The 22,741-nt window shown below is 40.6% G+C and overlaps 1 protein-coding gene across 8 annotated transcripts in view; it reads left to right on the forward strand.

Moving 5' to 3' along the window:
- The first annotated feature begins 590 nt into the window (after positions 1-590).
- The window catches only part of ODF2L (outer dense fiber of sperm tails 2 like), a 60,588-nt gene continuing 38,437 nt past the window's right edge, over positions 591-22,741 (forward strand). For 6 of the 8 annotated variants that reach the window (XR_007775454.1, XM_050962155.1, XM_050962161.1 and 3 more), the window contains exons 1-10: positions 591-697; positions 1,327-1,425; positions 6,277-6,420; positions 7,232-7,395; positions 8,198-8,315; positions 9,485-9,616; positions 11,155-11,217; positions 12,614-12,685; positions 14,503-14,619; positions 22,235-22,420. Coding sequence is in view for 7 of the 8 variants with exons in the window: in XM_050962155.1 (XP_050818112.1) it covers positions 1,339-1,425; positions 6,277-6,420; positions 7,232-7,395; positions 8,198-8,315; positions 9,485-9,616; positions 11,155-11,217; positions 12,614-12,685; positions 14,503-14,619; positions 22,235-22,420 (1,083 nt within the window). In the remaining variant the exon portion in view is untranslated. Of the gene's footprint in view, positions 698-1,326; positions 1,426-6,276; positions 6,421-7,231; positions 7,396-8,197; positions 8,316-9,484; positions 9,617-11,154; positions 11,218-12,613; positions 12,686-14,502; positions 14,620-22,234; positions 22,421-22,741 lie in introns of those variants that run through there. The other 2 variants (XM_050962158.1, XM_050962160.1) reach the window with 2 other exon arrangements.

Here is a 22,741-nt window from a genome sequence, read left to right on the forward strand (position 1 = left end):
TTAAAAACAAACCCTTGTTTCATTACCTCTTCATATAAATTTCCAATAAAATTTTGATAAATTAAAAAAAATATATTATTTGCATCATTCTGTCATATCAGAATTTTTCTATAGTGCTGCTTCTTTAGTGCTAGTCCATCAGCATTACACTGTGCTTAATTAAGTTAAACTGCTTTTAATAATGTGAATGGGGCAAGTTTTCCAATACTATAAGCTTATGTTTGTGTTGCTAAGAGCAGATCAGGCACAGGGGCACCAGTTTAATAATCTCGCCTAGGGCACCATAAATCCTAAGGCCGCCCTGCGAGAGCCGCACCGAGCTCTCCCCGGGCCGGTCAGGGCGGGGGGGCGGCAGATGCCGCTGGTCTCTCCCCAGCGCGGGGGTTAAATGCCGCCTGGAGCCGCTGCCCGGGCCGGTATAACGACAACTCCTGCACCAGGCGGTAGCCAGTCCTGAGCAGTAGCCAAGATGGTCACGTTCGCGTGACGGAAACCGCCTCTGGCTGCCAAACGGGAGGGCTGCTCTGCGTGTCGTCACCCCGGCACCGCTCGGCCCCCCATGGCAGCGGGCTCCGCCCCTGAGCGCCGGGCGAGGGAAGCGGCGGGCGGCTACAGGTTGCTAAGGAAGCGCCTGCGGCTCCCTCTTCCCGCGGGGCAGTGCGGGGAGAAGGAGCGGGACGGCCACGGAGGGAGGCTGGTAACGTCTCCAGGGAACCCAGCGGGGCAGCGCACCGGGCGGGCCTGGGCGGCGGAGTGCTGGGGGGCAAAGCCCGCGGCGCTGTCTGGCGGCTCATGGTCCTGGCCGGTACCGGCAGGACAGCGCTGGGGGAAGATGCCTGGGCCCTGCCCGGGGAGCTGCTTGGGGTGACCTGGGCCGCCCCTTTTCCGGCCCCTCACACTCACGGCGTCGGCTGCTGCGTCTCGGGTGGGGGATCTTGGGTCCAGGCGGGCCTCCCTCCCTGCCATGTCAGTTACAGTCAGCAGCTCTCAGTTTTGGGGGATTATTTAACTCTTGTGCAGTGAATGTGTGAGTGGTCGGGGCCAGGTAAACAGCACGTGCTAACTAAATATCCTTGCAACTCATGCTTATTAAGTATTGACTCTGGCCAGGAATTTCACTCTGGGTCATTTGGAAGCGTCATTCTTGCTGTGGGTCTAGGTTTTGTTTATCCTGCTTTTTGCTGGGTTTTATTTTTGATTGAACTGAGGTATCAGTGATCCTTTAACTAATTTGCCTTCCTTTACCAGCTTGCTTTTCTGTTATTTTTGTTACAATGATGGCAATGTAGATAGATGCTTTTATATCAACTTTTAATCTTTTTGCAGAATTAAGACAGAATGTTGTCATCTGTGCACACACAGAATAACAATATTCTATCAGAGTTGCATGTTAAAAAAAAGTTGTCTTCACCTGATGTTGCTGAGGTAAGTCAATTTATACTAATTTTCAGGGCTGTCACTAGTGGGGTGTGGAGCCCGGGGCAGAAGTGACAGAACAATCTCTTCCAGGACCAATCACACCAGCCCATGGGGCCCCCCAAAGCATGGGGCCCGGAGCGGTCGCGCCGATTCGCTCTACCCAAGGGACGGCTCTGCTAATGTATTACTGATGTATGAGCATTTCCTACAAAGGAGAGTAATCTATGCACTTTGTTATTGATTAGACCCTGAATTCAAGTCAAACTTCAAATTTTGCTTCCAATCTGTAAACTGTAGGAAGAAGGGATTCATTTGGGTTTGATTTTCAAAAGGGTATGAGGGAGTTTTGTGCCCAATTTACCTTGAAAATCAATGAGAGCCATGTATCTAATCCCCTAGACACTTTTGAAGAGTCTACTCTTGCTGTTTAGGAATGGAGTGCAATGCTAATAAGGGACATGTGTAGGATAATTCATTGAGTTAGAGCAAGTCTACATTACAGCGCTACATTAGCGCAGCTGCACCGCTGTAGCACACCTAGTGAAGAGACACTATGCTGGCGGAGTGTGCTTTCCCCTTGGTATAATTACTCCACTTCTGCAAGAAGCAGAAGCTATGTTGGTGGGAAAGTGTCTGCCACCGACATAGCGCCAGTGTGAACAGTGCAAAACTTGCGTCACTCAGAGGCTGCTTTTTCATATTCCGGAGCGACATATCTTAGATTGACTTAAGCGGTAATGTAGACCTGCTCTTAGACAAGTGTTCATTGGAAGCTGCTTGGTCACATCTCAAACCACTAGGAAATAAATTCAGAGGAGAAGAGAAAAATGAGGTTAGAACAGAGGATATTATGTGGAAGACTTCTGCTTTTGTTTATAAAAAGTGTATGAATACGCTACATGTTTACTAAGAAGTTAAGTTCTTAAAAGAAGATTCATGCACATTTGACACAAGGTAGGAGCAGGGGCGGCTCTAGTTATTTTGCTGCCCCAAGCACGGCAGGCAGGCTGCCTTCAGCGGCTTGCCTGCGGGAGGTCCACCGAAGTCACGGGACCAGTGGACTCTCCGCAGGCATGCTGCCGAAGGCAACCTGCCTGCCGCCCTTGCGGCGACCGGCGGAGCGCCCCCCTCATGGCTTGCCCCCCCAGGCACGCACTTGGCGTGCTGGTGCTTGGAGCCGCCCCTGGGTAGGAGGGATCCCATATCCTAATTAAAGGCTACTTCTAAAAATTACATACTGAAAAAATGGATCAATTCTATTTTGTGCTTCTCTGGCTCTGGATGAGCTAGGATAAATTAAGTGCTATGCTAACCCTCCCAAGATGCTGCATAGAAGGAATTTGTCTAATCTCAGTCATAGATTTTGTGCTTAGTTGGGCAGTGTGTAAATATAGCAAAAATATTTTTTATCAATTTTAACTTGAGAACGTATGAAAATTATTTGCATTCAACACACATGGAATGTAATGTATTAAGCCTCTGTATCAATATTTTATAGAACTTACCGTACTTAACAAGTTTACATACAAGTAAATTTTCAAGAATAAGTTGTAGAACCAATGGAGACTTAATTCACTCTTACAACTGAAACTGGGGCAACTTAAATTAGTATTTGGTTAACTGGCTTCATTAAATGATTATGAATTTTAATTTTGTTACTGTTTTGCTGTACATATTTATATCACTCTAGCAAAATTCTACTCCTGCTGCAACTAAGCACCCTTTATAACTTGCATCATCAGTTTGCAATTTTTATGTATTAAAACTTCAGACTGGAACTGTTATAGATTCATTGAGTATAAGATCTTTTAGAAAAACATCCCATCTGGATTAAAATAGTAACAGTGATTGAGAATTTGCCACAGCCTTTGATGAGATGTTCCAATGGTTAATTACCCTTACTCATAATAATTTGCACCTTATTTCTAGTCTAAATTTTGTCTAGTTTCAACTTCCTGCCATTGGATCTTGTTATACTTTTATCTGTTAGATTGAGAAGCCTTCTAATATCAAAATTTCTGTTTCTCATATAGGTACCTAACAGACCTATTAAGTCACTTAATCTTCCCTTTGATAAGCTAAATAGCTCCTTATGTCTTTCACTAAAAGGCACGTTTTCCAGTCCTTTAATCATTCTCGTGGTTCTTCTCTGAATCATCTCTATTTTACCAACCTCCTTCTTGAACTGTGGACACTAGAACTGGACTCAATATTTCAGTAGTAGTCAGTTGCAGCAGTGCTAAATACAGAGGTAAAATAACCTCTCTGTTCTCCTACCTGATATTCTCGTTTTTACATCCAGAGTCGCATTAGCCTTTTGGGGTACATTGCTACACTGGAGACCCCCAAGAGTCTCCCATCTTTTAAGTATGGCCTGCATTCTTTGTTCCTAGATATGACTTTACATTTGGCTACATTGAAATGTATTATTGTTTTCCAGTTTATCCAGATCGTTCTGTATCAGTGACATGAACTCTTCATTTTTTAACTCCCCAAATCTTTGTCATCTGGGAACTTTAGCAGTAATGTCTTTAAGGTGTGCCATTTTCCATAGCCAACATTATACAAGGGAGTAATGTGGCTAGCATCATGTCCAAATGCATTTGGTAGCACGGCATGCACTCACCACCATGGCACCTCTTGCTGGTCAGTCCGGGAATTAACTCATCCAGCCTCAGAACACCTCCTGCTGTCACTACTTGTCTTTTTATTCTCAATCTCCACCACTATACTTCAGGCCCCACGTCCCTCCTGGCCCACAGTGCCCCTTCTGGGTACTACCCCAGAGCAGTGGCCCCCACACTCAGGGTCCTCCCCTCCCCAAGGAACCCCAATCCCCTAAACCCACCTTGCCTCAGTGACCCACTGCCAGTCTTCATCTAGCCCCTTCCCTCAGGGGAAAACGGCAGTCTGAAGTGGCCGCTCATCATCGGCAAGGGGGTTAGATCAGTTGCCTCTTCCTTCCCTGGCTGCTCCCCACAGCCCCAGTACCTTCTCAGGCCTTGGAAGTAAAGCCTCAGTCTGGGAGTTGGCCAGGCTGGAGCTCCTGCTCTTCCTAGCACTACCCTGTGCAAGGTATCCCCTTCTGCTTGCAGGTAGTCTTTCCCTCTTCAAGGCTGGAGAGAGACTAGTAGCCTTCTGGCCCTGCAGCCCTTTTATAGGGTCCAGCCTGGCTCTGATTGGCTGCCTCCCAGCCTTCTCTGATTGGTTCTCAGCCTCAGCCCTCCCCAACAGCTGGCTTTTAACCCCTTCTGAGCCAGAGAGGGCTGACCGCCCTGCTACACCTGTGTCTTCTTTAACCCTGTGTTGGTGAACTGGAGACAGCCTTTCAATGTAAGATCAATCAAGACTCCAATCCATAACATCTAGGATTGTTTGTCAAGTGCTTTAACCACTTAGCTACTGCACCTCATTTTTTATATAAATACATTTTGTATATCACCTCCCCTCTAAACCAGGTTGTTTTTTAAGTAGTATAGCCTTCTCAGTTGTGGGATTGTACCTTTTTCTGGCATCTAGTAAAATGTTTTTAAACAACTACCAATTATCCTTAATATTTTCCCTTTTAAATTCTTTCTCTCCGTTGATTTGGCTCATAATTGTTTTCATCTTTGTATAATTGGCCTTTTTAAATCACTGTGACTGTCTTTGTATGCAACAAATGTAATCAAGTCACAATCACTTGCACCTTTGGAAACACTCATTTTAATTCTGCAATGAGTTCCTCCTGTCAAGATGAGGTATTTTACAGAATTCCCCTGTGCTGTGTGTAACACTTCTGGAATTAAAAAATTGTCCTCTATAACTTCTAGACATTCAGAGGACATTTTCGTAATAGCAGCATAAGACTTCCAGCATCAGGGCCAGCTCTAGCCATTTCACTGCCCCAAGCACGGTGGCACGCCGCAGGGGGTGCTCTGCCGCTCGCCGGTCCCGCGGCCCCAGTGGACCTCCTGCAGGTGTGCCTGCGGATGCTCCACCGGAGCCGCGGGACCAGTGGACCCTCCACAGGGACGCCTGCGGGAGGTCCACCGGAGCTGCCTGCCGGCAACCGGCAAAGTGCCCCCCGTGGCATGGCGCCCCAAGCACGCGCTTGGAGCGCTGGGGCCTGAAGCCGGCCTTATCCAGCATATGTCATTCAGATTAAAGTTCTCTATGAAATGTAAACCTGTGGAAAAATAAAGAAATGAAAATGGAAAAAATAGAAGTTAGGTGTAAAATTTCACATTATGACAAGATGTAAATAAGTGTGACATTATTGTCTAGTTATTAAGAGAGTGTTATGCTAAATTCTCAGTTTTCTCAGTTCTCACCTTCTATTACGTCACAGGGTAGGGCCTTTAGTAATAATGGGAAATAACTGATGAAAATGGTGATTTAGTTCAGGGGTAGGCCACCTATGACATGCGTGCCAAAAGCGGCACATGAGCTGATTTTCAGTGGCATTCACACTGCCCGGATCCTGGCCACCAGTCCGGAGGGGTCTGCATTTTAATTTAATTTTAAATGAAGCTTCTAAAACATTTTAAAAACCTTATTTACTTTACATACAACAATAGTTTAGTTATATATTACAGACTTATAGAAAGAGACCCTTTAAAAACGTTAAAATGTATTACTGGCAAGCAAAACCTTAAATCAGAGCGCATAAATGAAGACTTGGTACACAACTTCTGAAAGGATGCTGACCCCTGATTTAGTTCGTCCTGAAATTTTTTTCTTGAGTATTTCTACTTAATAAAGACAATAAATTGTTTTATCTTGAGATGTCTCTTAGGCTCAGGTGGCAGGTAAGGATAGCAAGCCTAGCAGTGAGTGATCCCAATTGTTACATAATTCTCAATATTGTTGTTGTAGGGAACAAGACATACACTACCTATTACACCTGGAGAAGCAGCAAAACTCTGTTCATTGATTCAGTCCTGTGAAGATTATTTTAGAATCAGAAAAGTCAACCAACTTGGAAAATATTTTACTGATCTAAGTGAAGAAGCAGACCAAGTAGGGAATTGTGGAAGACCTAAAAATAGTATCAGTATGAGGCTGACATTCTTAAGCCTTTCTTGCACTCCTTTTGGGTTAGAGATATTTGCATATTTGTTCGTATCTCCCTTACATTAAATAATTTCCTGCTAAATTGGAAGGAATTCATAGAATGATGTGTGCGAAAGCATAAAGAAAATTCTACTTAATTCCTGACTAGCTGCAAATTCCTGTGGGGTGGGACTTTCAAAGGATCATCAGGGAGTTAAGCACACAGTTTTCTTTTGAAATTAAATAAGATTTCGTTGCCTAACTTTCTTAGGCTCCTTTAGAAATCCCAGCTGGATTGTTTTCTATACATTTTTAAGAAGCTAATAATTAAACTATGTGGCCTTAATGCTAAATTTGTTGCTATGATAACTATCATCAGAAACATCCTTCTTTCTGCCCATTTATACAAATAAACAAACTGGATTCTGGACTTCCATTTTTCTCACTGTAATGGTAATATGCTTGATCTTCAGGGTATAACAGGTTGGCTGTTTTACAGCATTGGACGAGACTTCTTACATAAAGACTAAAGAAAAAATATGTAGAGAAATAGGTTAATGGGGAGAAAATTGGTACCATCTTTTAAGTCCATTCTATTTCCCATAATAAAAGGGATGATGGACATTTGAAATAACCTTCTGAAATAATTCTGGCCCCATATTCTGGTTTGTTATCTTGTGATAGAGAATCTTTTGATTAAGCTTTGGTTGTTATAGGTAGAAAATATGTCTTGAAATAGTTAGGAAGAAGATAAAGACTGAAATAAAATGTTTGTAAGTTTTCAGCGTGCATGGAGGAAGAACCCTTGAAGCAGAATTGGAGTTCATTTACCAAAGTTATGGATAAACATCAGACCAAGCTGAAAGAACTGTCACCCCAGTTCAAAAGCAGTTCATGGGAAAACTTCCTAGGACAAAACCTGAGTGAAAGTGAAATGAGATGGTATGCTTCAGACTCGGAAAAACACAATTACAGAATTTCATGAGACCAACAGTCTTTCATCTGTTCTTACAGCATTTATTTGTACTTCTTTAGCTGTTCAAATCCACACAATGTGTTCAAAACATAAATATTTATCTTCTCTGGGTGCAATTCATGCCTGGACAGAGGATTCATTTAAGGCTTTCTGTTTAGACAACATGGGGCTTATATAGGTCCTCAGAACAGAGATTAATTTCACCTTATAATAGGGAACTTTTTGAAAGTCCTACCCTGCTTGTGTTTGCAACCCAAACACTGCTGCATATTGTACTAGTTCATGAGACCCTGCAAGTGAGATTGTTTAGTCTATTTTCATTCCCCTGGCTGAGTGAAATGCAAAAAGCAAACAGCCTAATTCGTGAAAAGTACATTTGCTTTTTAAAAGTTCATGGTACAGTCAACCAAGGAGTTACTGGTAACACTTAAAATAAACTTTGCTTTACACATTTTTTTTTAAATAGGGTAAATCACAAAGTTCTTACTTCTGCTGTCTTTAGAGGACATAGAATGCAGCAGCAAGAAAGTGTTTCCATAAGTGTTCAATGTAAATAATTTATGATATGCAGTTGAAAAGGAGTTGTAGCCTGCATATTAAGGGAACACTGTTGACCAAATTCTGAGGTTCTTACTCCGAGAAAACTTGAGAAAATTGTGCCTTTGATTAATAAATATTTGTGAAATGGAAAAGTTTATTTATATTTATATATATTAAACATGTATAGTTAGTGCAATTTGATTTCTATTAAGTTCGTCTTGTGAATAGGTTGAAAGAACACGAAATTGCCACATTACAGGAAAAGCTTCTTGAAGCAGAGATGGCAGTCAGTTCAACAGAAATGTTTTTGCCTTCATTTAAAGTCACTATTGCTGAAATGACAAATGTAAGTTTCTGTATTTTAATACTATACAAAAGTTTGTGTACATATTTACCCTCAGAACTCTAACTGGGTTAGTGATATGGGATATGTATGGTCTTTTTTTTTTTTTTTTGGTCCATTCATTTCTGCAGAATTAAACATTTATTGTAAAAAACCTTAAATGTCTAACTCATATGGTTGATTATAAAAACACTCTAAATGTTGACTGATGTGATATCTGAGTGCAGACATATATATTTAAATAAGAGTTTTGATAGGGCCGAATGTTTTTCATCTCACATGAATGTTAATTCTGAACCCTAATGTTGTCAATTTAAAAGTCAACATTCTGAGCTATTTCACTGCTAATCATTTTAGCAGAAGCATATAGCTACTTGTGTATTGTGGGTTTGTGAGCAGAACTTAAGTACATTTGTATCTTCTTCTCCAACTGTAACCCTGTTTATACACAATATTGTACAGTAGATACATTTTTTTACTGTGATTTTAAAAAATATTTTCAAATGAGGTTTTTTATGTACTGAACCTGTTGAGTACAAATACATTATTACTATTTAAGTTTGTAAAACAAAACGAATATTATTCTAGGAATCAAGATATTTTGATTTTTTGCATTCCCTCATGACTAATTTGTTTAAGAATTGCCATTGGAAATTCACGCTTTTCTGTACCACAGAGTTAACGTTTCCAATAGTACTTCAATTTTTCTCCAGCTGCAGATAGAAGAACATGAATACATATGTGCAAATCAGGATGAAATAACTTAGGTGATAGTACTTACTAAAAGGTCTGCTACCTGATTAGCCTTTGTTATTTTTGGAGCAGCATAATTAGTTTGATTTAAATGGATTTTCCCTTGAGAGAGGAAAATTGGGCCTTTTATCAGCAAAAAAGTTAAAGTAGAGCATAAAAGTAGAGCATATGCCTGATCTCTCTGCTACAAACTTTGAAGAGTGAATATTGAATTGTGTAGTATTTCATACCAAAATGTCTAAATCTTAATCTAAACAGTATTTTGCATGTTCATTATGATATTTTGTAGTGTACTTAAAAAAATAGTTTTATGGTTTCTATATTTTAAAGCTAAATTTTAATAGTGGTAATTGTGCTGTTTTGGGGAAATATTGTAGTACACTTACAGTATACTTGTTTATGGCTTAATATTTTATCAGGTGTGTAACCTTTCTACATCAGATGTGATTAAGATTTCTAAACAAGAGGATTTACTGATAAAAGAACTAGAGGCTCTCAAAAACATAAAAGGATTTTTACTACACCTACTTAGAACAACAGAGCATAAAGAAGTAAGATGACCTAAAGCAATCTTGGGGTGGTTTAACAGTGAGCATGAACACATTTTATTATATTTTCCTGATCTTTTAAGGTAGTGTTTTCAAAGAAAGAAAGAAATAGCCAGTCACAGAAAATGCAAAATTATAATATTTCAAATATTCTTTATTGTCCAAATCAACCCCGGGTTGTGTGGGAAGTTTAACTTGTTTTGAGAAATCTATACTATGTTATGCTTGTATAGAATTGTAAATATCATACAATAACCATACATTCCTTTCATGTATATGTTAGTCTTTAAGCTTAATCATATTTGCTGAATAAGACAGAATAGGAATTGCTTGACTTCAAAAAGATATATTAAGTTTTTTAATAAAAATCAAATGAGAGAAGACATTTTCTTCTTTTTTCTGGAGCCTATGTGTATAGAATAATCAAGGAAGGAGAGGAAGTTTAAAAAGGAAAAGACAAACAAATAGAGAATGACAATTAATAAATAATAGGGAGGCAAAGAAAGAAGAAAAGTGAAGAAATATAGAGAGCATTATGTTACAATAATGGTGTGATTATCTCTTTGTGTTTGAATACCTGCAATTCACAGGTGTTTGTATTCAAACAAAACCAAGCATACATAAGCAGTGAATTCCTAAAGTGGACATTGTACACATGTCCTGTGGCTCTGTTCAGAATGCTCTGTAAGGCTTCCCTCTCACTGATGAGCCAGAGTACATCATGCTTCTAATATCCAGCAGAGTGCACTCTGCAAATACCAGTGCCGAGAATGCAGCTTTCATTTGCTTTTCCCTGCTTTCTGATCCCTCTGTAGTTTGACACCCAATTTGCTGGTTATCTCCTTCCTATAGTTCAATATTCGTGTTGGGCCTGGTCCTATGACATGCTGAGTTATCGAAACTTCCTTGGAAGTCAGTGAACCCATTCTCTGAAGTTAAGAAGTTTGGGATTTACTTAACTGGAAGTTCCATCAATTAGGGTAAAAAGACTAATTGATAAATTAAGGACAACTTTAACTGCCAAATTATGTAATTGATGATTGTGTGATAGTTATGCCCACATAAATGGTTTTGCCATTCCAAGTTTGTTTATATTTGTGATAGAAGTTAATATTATGGGATATAAGATTTTGAGGTCTGGAGATAATCTTAGCTGCCATCAAACAATATTTTCAGAAACATTTAAGGAAATGCTTCACTTTGACTTTAAAATAGATGAATGGAATCCACACTTGACCTTTAGGCTACTATTTGAACAAGGAAAATTAAATAAGCATGGTATGTAAGTGCTTCCATTTAAAAAATAATCAGTGTTACATATAGAATTAATCTTAGTTTATTTTCCCCTATTCATAAACTCCGCACATAGAATGAACAGAATCTCTTAAGATATTTCCCACCAATTGTAAATAATCATGCATGTCAAAATAAATATCTCCTTGCTGTTGGTATTTCAGTCTCCATTCCGAGTACACTGAATCCATAAATTCCATATACTGTAAAATAATTAATTGGTTGTTTTTTCTATTTTGAACTTGCAGATAAGCAGTAAACAAATTGACATTTTGATGCAGAAGTTAACTGAAAGTGAAACTGAAAATGATGTAAGTAAATTACATTTTCTGGCTCCTTACTCTATCAAGGCATGCCAGAACAGTGAAATCCCAGTCTCATACAATTCCACTAGGCAACTGCCGGGCCTAGGATCAGGAAGACTGCTTGGTCTTTCTGTCTTACACTACACGTATGTGTATTTTGATATACTTGTCTGTCTTCCACCCAATTTCCATCATTTTGTTTCTTCCTTACCCATTTGACCAGTGATATTTTTCAGGAGTATGGTGTGACGCTTATTACACAGAGTTTAATGTGCTGTACATGATCTGATATACAGCATGGGCCAGTTTCTGATGTTTACCAGTGTAATTCCTGAGTAACTTTAATGGAAATGGTACTTATTTACAATGGTATAACTGAGAAGAATGTCTAGCTCTGTTCTCTAAGACCAGATGTTACTTTTGCTGTAATGTTGTGGTTATTCAAGTGCATTGCCTTTTTATTCTGACGTAAATTGATAGGCAATGTAAGAGAGGGAAAAGCTGTGAATTGGTTGCCCCCCAAAATTACCATTTTTTCTTATAGTTTATGTAATGTTTCCATTCCATCATGAGGTCACATTCCCGCCCAGACGTTAACTATCGTAATCAGGCTACACAGTTTTGAGAAAGCAGATGGAACTAAAAGTTTGTAAACCCTCCAAATCATTCCCCCAAATATGCTATTTGCCATAAATGAGAAAATAAAGGGCAATATGGTATCCAAGTACCTAAATCTTCAGAAGATAAATCCAGACAGTTAACTCCATGAAAGCAGTGACGAGAAGTTTTAACCATTTTGGTGCAACTTGAGCATTACAAAGAATTGTAAAATTCCACCAGTATTTTTTTTTAATAGTTTTAAAACAAAGTAATTGGAAGTTCAATTTACCCCAGTACTGAGAAGGAATAACAAGATGCTTAGCTGAAAAGCATGATACAGTGCTAAATATCTCAGGTAGCATGTATTATTATCCTCATTTTATAAATGAAGTAAATTGAGGCCCACGGTGGTGGCAGTGACTTGTCCAAGGCCAAAAAATATAACCCAAGTCACTTTGTTCCTAATCTGGGCAGAAATTGACTACGTTGGATTTGGAATGCTATCAGATTTAAAAGAGCTGTCCGTCCTGTTCTCCCACTTCTCTCCCCCAAAACCCAGGAAGTCTGATACTCAGTAATTAAGGCAACCTGAACTATAGGTGTCAGTACAAGGGCTGCTTATGGAACACTACCAGTCTGGGAGAGGGGCATCGTCTTGAAATGTTTGTGCCACTGGAAATGAGAGCTCAGTTACCCTAATGATCCCTTTTACATGTACAATTTGGGTGCACTGATATGAAAATGTAGCCCAAAATGTGCATATTGAGACCTTTTCATTTTGTGTTAATTTTCCTTCATGAAGGGTCTCAGAAAAGAAACGCTTGAAACAGAGAAGCATATTGTAGAGCTTTCTTCTCAGCTTCAACAGGAAAAAGTAAGTCAGTTTCCCCCTCAGAATGGATGTTTTATCTCAGTGTGCTAAATTCTTACCTACAAAACTCCTAATTTTTCAAATTGTGAGAAGGGTAATATTTAATTTCAAACATTATATGAAAAGCTATTCCTATGGCCCAGTGTTTCTCACAGAGGTGGACCCATACCAGGAAGTTTGACTCCAGATTTTTTTTGGATTGTGAACCATCCTCACTCCAGCTCCTCCAATGGTCAATGTGAAGGATGGCTCCGGAGGGGGAGGTTGGTTTGGACCTGACTGTCATTTCTCATTTAAGGTTAAGGTTTATGTTACATGAATGCATAAGGTAGAGAGGTAGGGTTGCCAAGTGTCTGGTTTTCAACCAGAACACCTGGTCGAAAAGGGACCCTGGCAGCTCTGATCAGCACTGCTAACCAGGCCATTAAAAGTCCAGTTGGTGCGGGTCTGGCAAGCTTCCTACCTGGCTCCGCACGGCTCCCAGGAAGCAGCAACATATCCCTCTGGCTCCTAGGCATAGGGGCAGCCATGGGGACTCTGTGTGCTGCTCCTGCCCTGAGCACTGGCTCCGCAGTTTCCATTGGCCGGGAATTGCAGTCAATGGGAGCTGCGGGGGTGATGCCCGCAGGCGGGGGCAGCATGCAGAGCTCCCTGGCCACACCTCCGTCTAAGAGTTGGAAAAACATGTCACTGCTTCCAGAAGCCGCCTGGGTAAGCGTCACTGGGAGACCACCCCTCACCTCCTCCAACACCCCAACCCTTGCCCCAGCTCTGAGCCCCCTCCCACACCCAAACTCCCTCCCGGAGACTACACCCTGCTTCCCCTCCTGTACTCATCCTCTTGTCCCAGCCCGGAGCCCCCTCCCACAATCGAAACCCCTCGGCCCTACCCCCGCAGCCTGGAACCCCCCCTGTACCCCAAATCCCTCATCCCCAACCCCACTCCAGAGCCCGCACCCCCAGCTGGAGCTTCCTCCTGCACCCTGAACCCCTCATTTCTGGCCCCACCCCAGAACCTCCACCACCAGCCAGAGCCCTCACCCCAACCCCATGCCCCAGCCCAGTGAAAATGTGCAAGTGAGGGAGAGTGAGCAACCAACGGACGGAGGTGAGGTTGGAGTGAAAAGGGCTGGGGCCTCAGGACAAGCAAGGGGTAAGGAAAGGGATAGCTCAGTGGTTTGAGCATTGGCTTGCTAAATCCAGGGTTGGGAGTTCAATTCTTGAGGGAACCGCTTAGGGATTTGGGGCAAAATCAGTACTTGGTCCTGCTAGTGAACCTTTCTGGGTCCCTTCCAGTTCTATGAGATAAGTATATCACCATATGTTATTGTATAAGGGTGTTCAGTTTTCTGCTATTAGAAAGTTGGCACTCCTATAGAGAAGAGAGTGCAAAAGACCCCCTCCATTTTGCCTCTGTACAGGGGCTGTTCACAGTCACTCTCCTTGTGCTCTTTGAGTTCATCACCCGCTGAAGGCTAGTGCTCTAGACCGTGCTAACCTGACCAAAATGTGTAGATAGTGGTTCCTTTTACCCTCTGTACCAGACAAGGGAGGTGGCTCCATGCAAAGTGAGGGTGGGAGGAAAAACACTGACTATACTCAATAAAAGGGTTAAAACAGCTCTTGACAGTGCTTCGGTTGAGGGTATTATCCTTGAATCTGGGTTTGCAATCTATTTCATAATTACATTGTGTCTGTACATGACCCACAGGATGTGTATACTACTATATGCTAGAAATCAATTATACCAGAAAAATAGAAAAATCTTCTTATGGCATATCTGTATAAATTAAAAGATTTGTGTCCATATCTTTACATAGGCAAATGCACTAAAAGCAGACCACCTATCAAAGTCAGTAGAAGCTGTTCAAGCCCACCTGCAATGCCAGATTCAAAAAAAGGAGGCGGAGAATGATCAGTTGAAAGCAAAAATACAGGTTACAAATATTTTTCCTTTGGGTTTACTTTTAGTTAATTGGTAAATTAATAAATGTATATGAGGGCCAGAGGGCCATTTTTAATTAGAATGTCTCTTACTATTATTAAATTAAATCCCTGGTGTAGACAAATTAGAATAGAAAATCCCAAACGAGTAAAAATAATGGAAATAGATATTTCTTGAGAGCCATTTGGACAACGTTCTTAATTACAAATGAATTATAGCTTACACTATAGACACTCATAGAATGATGTAAAAAGTATCCAAAGTAAGGTCTTTATCCTGCAAACACTTACACATGTACATATAAGGAATCCCACTGAAGAGAATGCAACTATTCACATGCTTAAAGTAAACAGGTATGGAAATATTTGCAGGATCAAGGCCTAATAAAGGGATGTATATTCAGTGTTAACAAACAGAGAAAGTTGACAGAAGTTGTCAGTGTTGAAAGACTGCAAGGATGTGATCGGGTGGCTGCAAGGGAGAAGAGAGACTAGGCACAGATTCTCTATGAGTATTTGAAATTTGCAAGGAATGTGACATTTAAGATCGAGCAGGTGAGTTGTCTTAAAAGTCGACTTGTCTTCTTGAATTTACCTGATACCTTACCATCAATCTGTTGGTCAGCTGCTTTTTATCACACACACAATAAAAAAAGAAAAATCTTGATATGAATATAAGCCTCTGTTCACTTTCTCCAGCTTAGAATAATAATAATAAAAAGGCTGTTCACTCTTAGGGTATGTCTGCACTACGGGATTATTCCGATTTTAGATAAACCGGTTTTGTAAAACAGATTGTATAAAGTCGAGTGCACGTGGCCACACTAAGCACATTAATTCGGCAGTGTGCGTCCATGGTCCGAGGCTAGCGTCAATTTCTGGAGCGTTGCACTGTGGGTAGCTATTCCGTAGCTATCCCATAGTTCCCGCAGTCTCCCCCGCCCCTTGGAATTCTGGGTTGAGATCCCAGTGGCTGATGGGGCAAAAATCATTGTCGCGGGTGGTTCTGGGTAAATGTCGTCAGTCATTCCTTCCTCCGGGAAAGCAACGGCAGACAATCATTTCGCGTCCTTTTTCCCTGGATTGCCCTGGCAGACGCCATAGCACGGCAACCATGGAGCCTGTTCATCTTTCTTTTTTTACTGTCACCATATGTGTACTGGATGCCGCTGACAGAGGCGATACTGCAGCACTACACAGCAGCATTCATTTGCCTTTGCATGACAGCAGAGACGGTTATCAGTCATTCTGTACCATCTGCTGTGCCACTGTAAATTGGCAATGAGATGACGGTTATCTGTCGTTCTGTACTGTCTGCTGCTGTCATGGGTTCCCCTGGCTGAGGTCAGCCTGGGGCACAAAGACAAAAATGGGAATGACCCCCCAGGGAATGGGTCATTCCCTCCTTTATGGTATCTAAAAATAGAGTCAGTCCTGCCTAGAATATAGGGCAAGTGTACAAGAGAGCCAGTGTATCAGAGAACCAGAGAGCACAGCCGCTCCGTGTCAGATCCCGCAGAAATGATGAGCTGCATGGCATTCTAGGGGGTGTCCCTGCAGCAACCCCACCCGTTGCTTCCCTCCTCCCCCAACCTTCCTGGGCTACCGTAGCAGTGTCCCCCCCCCCATTTGTGTCACGAAGTTATAAAGAATGCAGGAATAACAAACACTGACTTGTTACTGAGATAAAATGGTGGGGAGGCAGCCTCCAGCTGCTATGATTGTCCAGACAGGACATTAAGCGGTGCGGGGGAGAGGAGCCCAGCAACCCGCTGCTATGATAGTCCAGGCAGTACAGAATCTGTTCTTTACACAGGAAAGGGAGGGGGCTGATGGAGCTCAGCCCCCAGTTGCTACGATGAGGATGGTTACCAGCCGTTCTGTACCATCTACTGGGAATCATTCCTATTTTTACCTAGGCACCCCCAGCCAACCTCACCTGAGGCCAGCCAGGAGCACTCACGTGCTGATTATGACGACGGATAGCAGTCATATTGTACCGTCTGCCACCGGAGAGGGGACGGGAGCGGATACTGCTCTTCACTGCCGCAGCATCGCGTCTACCAGCAGCATTCAGTACACATAGGGTGACATTGAAAAAAGTCAAGAAGCAATTTTTTTCCGTTTTCTTTCACGGGGTGGGAGGGGGTACATTGACGAGCTATACCCTGAACTACCCCGGACGATGTGTTTGATCCTACAGGCATTGGGAGCTCAGCCAAGAATGCAAATGCTTTTCAGAGACCGCAGGGACAGTGGAATAGCTGAAGTCCTCAGTCCCCCCCTCCCTCCCTCCATGAGCGTCCATTTGATTCTTTGGCTTTCCGTTAGCTTGTCACACAGCACTGTGCTGTGGACTCTGTATCGTAGCCTGGAGATTTTTTTTCAAATGCTTTGTCATTTCGTCTTCTGTAACAGAGCTCTGATAGAACAGATTTGTCTCCCCATACAGCGATCAGATCCAGTATCTCCCATACGGACCACGCTGGAGCTCTTTTTGGATTTGGGACTGCATCGCCACCCGTGCTGATCAGAGCTCCATGCTGGGCAAACAGGAAATGCAATTCAAAAGTTCGCGGGGCTTTTCCTGTTTACCTGGCCAGTGCATCCAAGTTCGGATTGCTGTCCAGAGTAGTCACAATGGTGCACTGTGGGATACCGCCTGGAGGCCAATACCGTCGATTTGCGGCCACACTAATCCAAATCCAATATGGTAATACCGATTTTAGCGCTACTCCTCTCATTGGGGAGGAGTACAGAAACCGATCTAAAGAGCCCTTTACATCGATATAAAGGGCCTCGTTGTGTGAACGAGTAGAGCGTTAAATCGGTTTAACGCTGCTAAAATTGGTTTAAACGTGTAGTGTAGACCAGGCCTTACTGAACAATATTGTGATAATGGTCTCTGCTGCACACACTTTCACTGGGACAAACTTCAAGCAGGACTGCTACTGCTGAAAATATAACCGCCAAGCTGTTTTTTTATTTAAACTCATGCTTGCTTGTACACTAAATAATGACAGTGACATTCAGTAAAACCTTGTGTTAGCCATATTTTATTCTCCCTTATTAAAGATGAGCAACTTTGTTTGGCTCTTTTTATGGTCTGTGCTGTCTATAGGTCTGGCTGTCATGCCTGCTGGTTCTTTTCAGTTCAATTCTACATACTAGATAATATAAGTGAAATTAGCTTCTTTGTCTACTACATATAGTATTGTTCTCTGAATACAGAATTATGGCTAACTGAGCTCAAACAAAACAGCCGAGTAAATGGGCTTTGTGTAGGGTTCTATTTCAGGGCAAAGTAGCATGGAATCCTACCCCACTGGCAATGGAGCACCAGTGGAGAGGCCACTTCTACGATTCATGGTCTGTGGCAGCTTGCATAAGTGCTCTGTCATCTCCCATCATATGCAGGGGGGAAGGTTTGGCCAGTTGATCTGTATAGTTAATTAAAAATTTCTAAAATAGAATTTTTTACTGGAGAAGGATAGAGCAGCATATCATTTTCATTTCATTTTAACTGAATCGCCAAGTAATTATTCGTGGTTGCTCCAAATCAGTTGTAACTAGCTAGATATTCAATCTTTTAAGCACAATTAAAGAAACTAGGGAAATTAATACAAGTTTGCAATATAATTTTAAAGGGGAAGGAGAGATTTTATATAATCTGAGGAAAGCTGAGGTTTGCAGTTAAACCAAGCATTGTATGTGTATTAGCTGCATATGTCAGAAAAATCAGTTGAAATCATCTTACATGCGTAATCTGAGTCTTTTAGTCACTCACAAAGCCCTCCTAGAACAATAAGAGTTGAAAGCTATGATATGTGATATTGCAAAGGTAACTTGCCTAGATTAGTAATAAGGCTTGGATTTGACCTAGGACTCTGATGTTTGGGATACTAATGATCTCCTTATAAATACCATACAGATAAATATGCAGGTTTTTTGTGTTTAGACTTACTAGAATCTTACTCAACTACAAAGATAAACTCAGTTGATAAGTTAATTATAGAAATTAATTTAATTCTAACAGTGATTATACCTGTTTCTTGGTGGATATGATGTTCTAATAGTGCATATAAACCTTTGTAATGATGTATTTTTACACTTTGGAAAATAGGAATGAAAGTGATTTTAAAACAATATCACCGTAGAGATTTCAGAGCAATGCCAAATACTAACATTTTGTGTGTGTGTGTGTGTGTGTGTGTGTGTGTGTGTGTGTGTGTTAGGGCTGTCAATTAATCGCAGTTAACTCACACGATTAACTCAAGAAATTAATCACGATTAATCGCACTCAAATGATAAAATACCAGTTGAAATTTATTAAATATTGTTGGATGTTTCTCTACATTTTAAAATACATTGATTGCTATTACAACACACAATACAAAGTGTACAGTGCTCACTTTATATTATTTTTTATTACAAATATTTGCATTGTAAAAATGATAAAAGAAATAGTATTTTTCAGTTCACCTCATACAAGTACTGTAATGCAATCTCTTTATCGTGTAGGGTTTTTTTGCTTACATAACTGCACTCAAAAACAAAACAATGTAAAACTTCAGAGCCTACAAGTCCACTCAGTCCAACTTCTTGTTCAGCCAATCGCTAAGACAAACAAGCTTGTTCACATTTACAGGAGATAATGCTGCATGCTTCTTATTTACAGTGTCACCTGAAAGTGAGAACAGGCATTCACATGGCATTTTTGTAGCTGGTGGTGCAAGGTATTTATGTGCCAGGTACGCTAAACATTTGTATACCACTTTATGCTTCAGCCACCATTCCAGAGGACATGCATTATCTCCTGGCAGCATTATCTCCTGCAAACTGTAACCAAACTTGTTTGTCTGAGCGATTGGTTGAACTAGAAGTAGGACTGAGTGGACTTGTAGGCTCTAAAGTTTCACATTGTTTTATTTTTTAATGCAGTTATTTTTTGTACATAATTCTACATTTGTAAGTTCAACTTTCATGATAAAGAGATTGCTTTACAGTACTTGTGTTAGGTGAATTGAAAAATACTATTTCTTTTGTTTTTTACAGTGCAAGTATTTGCAATAAAAATAAATGTAAAGCGAGCACTTTACACTTTGTATTCTGTGTTGTAATTGAAATCAACATATTTGTAAATGTAGAAAACATCCAAAAATATTTAAATAAATGGTATTTTTTAATCGGGCGATTAATCACGATTAATTTTTTTAATCGCTTGACAGCCCTAATATATATATTATATATATATATATATGGTATTTGCCATTAAGAAGTGACCATTTGGAAATTAAAAGTAGGATAGATTTTCTTTTTTCAAGTTTGGAAGATTACTTATTTTGTTCTCTAACACTTTTACTCCAGAACATGAAATTAAGTATACACATTTCATGTTTTGTTCTGAAGGATATTGTTTTTTGTACTTCTGCCACAGTGTCATTATTAGAATTCTCCTAGCGCATTTTATTAAATAGTATATTTCAAGGAATAAGCTGATCTTTGCATAAAGATTCAGTGAGAGTAGACAGCCATCTAGGCTGAGGTTTTCAAAGGAGTCTAAGGTAATTAAGTATCCATATCCCACTGAAGTCAGCTGATACCCTGACAAAGCCTTCAGACAGCTTGAATGTTTTCTGCTTATTATGAAATTAGTTCCAAGTTTAAATTTACCTAAGTCTTTGTAAAGGACAGAGCTGCATGCTACACAGGACTGTCAGTCATAGTGTGATAGTGACATCTTGTGGTGATATAAAAGATTTACAGTTGTATTCCCTACGTATTTCTTTAACTGTTAATATAAGCTACAAGGTCGGTGAGGTAATATCTTTTACCAGCATATAAGCAACAGACTGACAGATAAAAATCTTCTCCTCAATTTGTTTCATTCATTGAAGATGTTATCTCCCAAGTCACAGTTATAAATATCAAAGTCAAATATAAACTGCGTCATTTCACACTTATATCAAGAAGTGGCATTGTTCCTTTTTTCCCCTTTTGACTACCAAGTACATTGCATGTTATTCTAGCTATGTATGTGTCTAGAACACACCTTAGGAAGGGTCACAGCCCAAACTTGAAAGAGAAGGCACTATACCTGTTTTTAATTCATGTTACATTTAGTCATGTCTGCCTTTAAACTATTGTAAGATGACCTGAAAGGATTTTATATAGACTGGTTGGTATATGTAGCTGACATGTTTACTACTTTATTACATGGTGGAAAAAGTGTTGATGATATCAATGTGGATTTAAGACTGTCCATCAAGAAACAGTTCCATGCTGGTGGTTTGTTGATGCCATCGATGACCATCCTAAAGACAACTGTATTTGGGCCCTCTTTAAAGCAGGCTTTAAGGATACACCTGATTGCTTTCTTCACCAAATGTCACTGTACCTTGTTTTAATGTCTTTGATGTGATTTGCCTTTAGCATCCTTATAAATAAAAAATGCCATATAGGGGAACAAACATAAATATCATGATAGTAACACCCATGAAAAATCTAGTTCAAGTAACTTGCCCAGTCTTGCATAGGAACTCTGTAGCCGAGGCAGGGAGAGAATTCAGTTCTCAAGGGCAACATTCATCGGACTCAACGTTGAGACCATCCTTTTTCTTCTTGCAATCTTCTGCCTCATTCACTGTGTGCTTCTAACTTCTACAACAAATGATTCAGGGGTGCTGTAGATAATTATCTTATTCGCTGCACAGCCGTTATTCATCCCCAGAGCAGGTGCATCTAGACCACTGAATGCTGAATGAGGCAGGGGTCCTGTGGAAAAAAGAGCATGCAATCATGTAATTAAAGTTGTACTATAATGCATACACATAAGGCAGTGTTGGCATTTCCTAACTTTTGAGTGTGTGACTATGCAGCCTTAATGTTCTTTTAATATATTTGGTTAAATGTAATTTCCTATTTTTTTCAAAAACAAACTGGAAAAACAAAGTTTCTGTCATGTGGAGTCATATTGATCACCAGGTTGGGTTATCAGCAGATTTTAGACCTATCCACAGCACATACCGGTACCACTTGAGCTAATGTAGTAACTGATAGCAGTAGTAGGTGGTTATATTCTGTGTGGGCCAGCCACTAGAGGAGGATGAAAAACACACTTTTTCAGTGGTCTTCAGAGCTATTTGCTGACAACAGAAGAATGTAGTGATTTAGGATTCTTGGGTTCTATTCCAGGTTCTGGAGGGGAGTATTTTCTAGTAGTTGTAGACTCTTCTGCCCCTCTGACCCCAGTCTGCCCTTGTCCCCATCTGCTGCTGCCCCCCACAACCTACTCACTGATTCCTGTCCTCTTCCCATTCTGCTGTGCCCCCATCCTCATGGTTTTCCCCCACCATTTGGCTCCTTCCCTACCCTCTGACTTATGCACCCTCCTCCCCCTCTGTCCCTCCATCCCCATTTCTCACTACTCAGTGGGTGGAAATACTGGGTGCGCAGCTTCTGCTCTCACCCTTGTGCATATATTTGGGATGCAGGAAGCTTAATGCAGGTGGGTTGGAAGTCTTTCTCCCCTTCATGGTTATGTTACTGTGACTCAAAATCTACCCCATAATGTTCAGAACATATTCATTTTGCTTAATTATGCTGCAGACTCTGGAAAAGAAAATAACTGAGTGGAAGCTTCAAATTGGCAAACACAAGCACCAAATTTTAACTGTAAAGGAAACAAATGAGCAAAAGAAGAAAGCTCTGAAAAAAGCAACCAGAGCCCAGAAACAGAGAGCTGAATGTTTTGAAGCATCTATTGAAAAACTAACTTCCAAAATTAGAAAGAGGGTAAGTGGCTGTGTTGATACAATCAAATTTTTTTTAAATAATCAAATATTGTTTAAAATAATAAGTGCAATCAAACATTAAGACTGCCTCATCACTGGAGAACAGTAATGACTAACTGAGCGTACTGTACCCTGGACTGGTACATTTTAATTGGTTCCACTTTAGAGAAGGGTAATTTAAAATCAGTGATCCAAAAGCAATTGCTAGATAAGTTGCATGAACTTTAAGTTCAGAAGGGACCATCATGATCATCTTGTCTTTGTTTTGTTTACAAAATTAAAAAGTCAGTTTAGTGAATGACTTGGACCATGTGGTTGTACA

Source organism: Gopherus flavomarginatus, chromosome 7, assembly GCF_025201925.1.
Source record: "Gopherus flavomarginatus isolate rGopFla2 chromosome 7, rGopFla2.mat.asm, whole genome shotgun sequence".
NCBI classification, from domain to species: domain Eukaryota; kingdom Metazoa; phylum Chordata; order Testudines; family Testudinidae; genus Gopherus; species Gopherus flavomarginatus.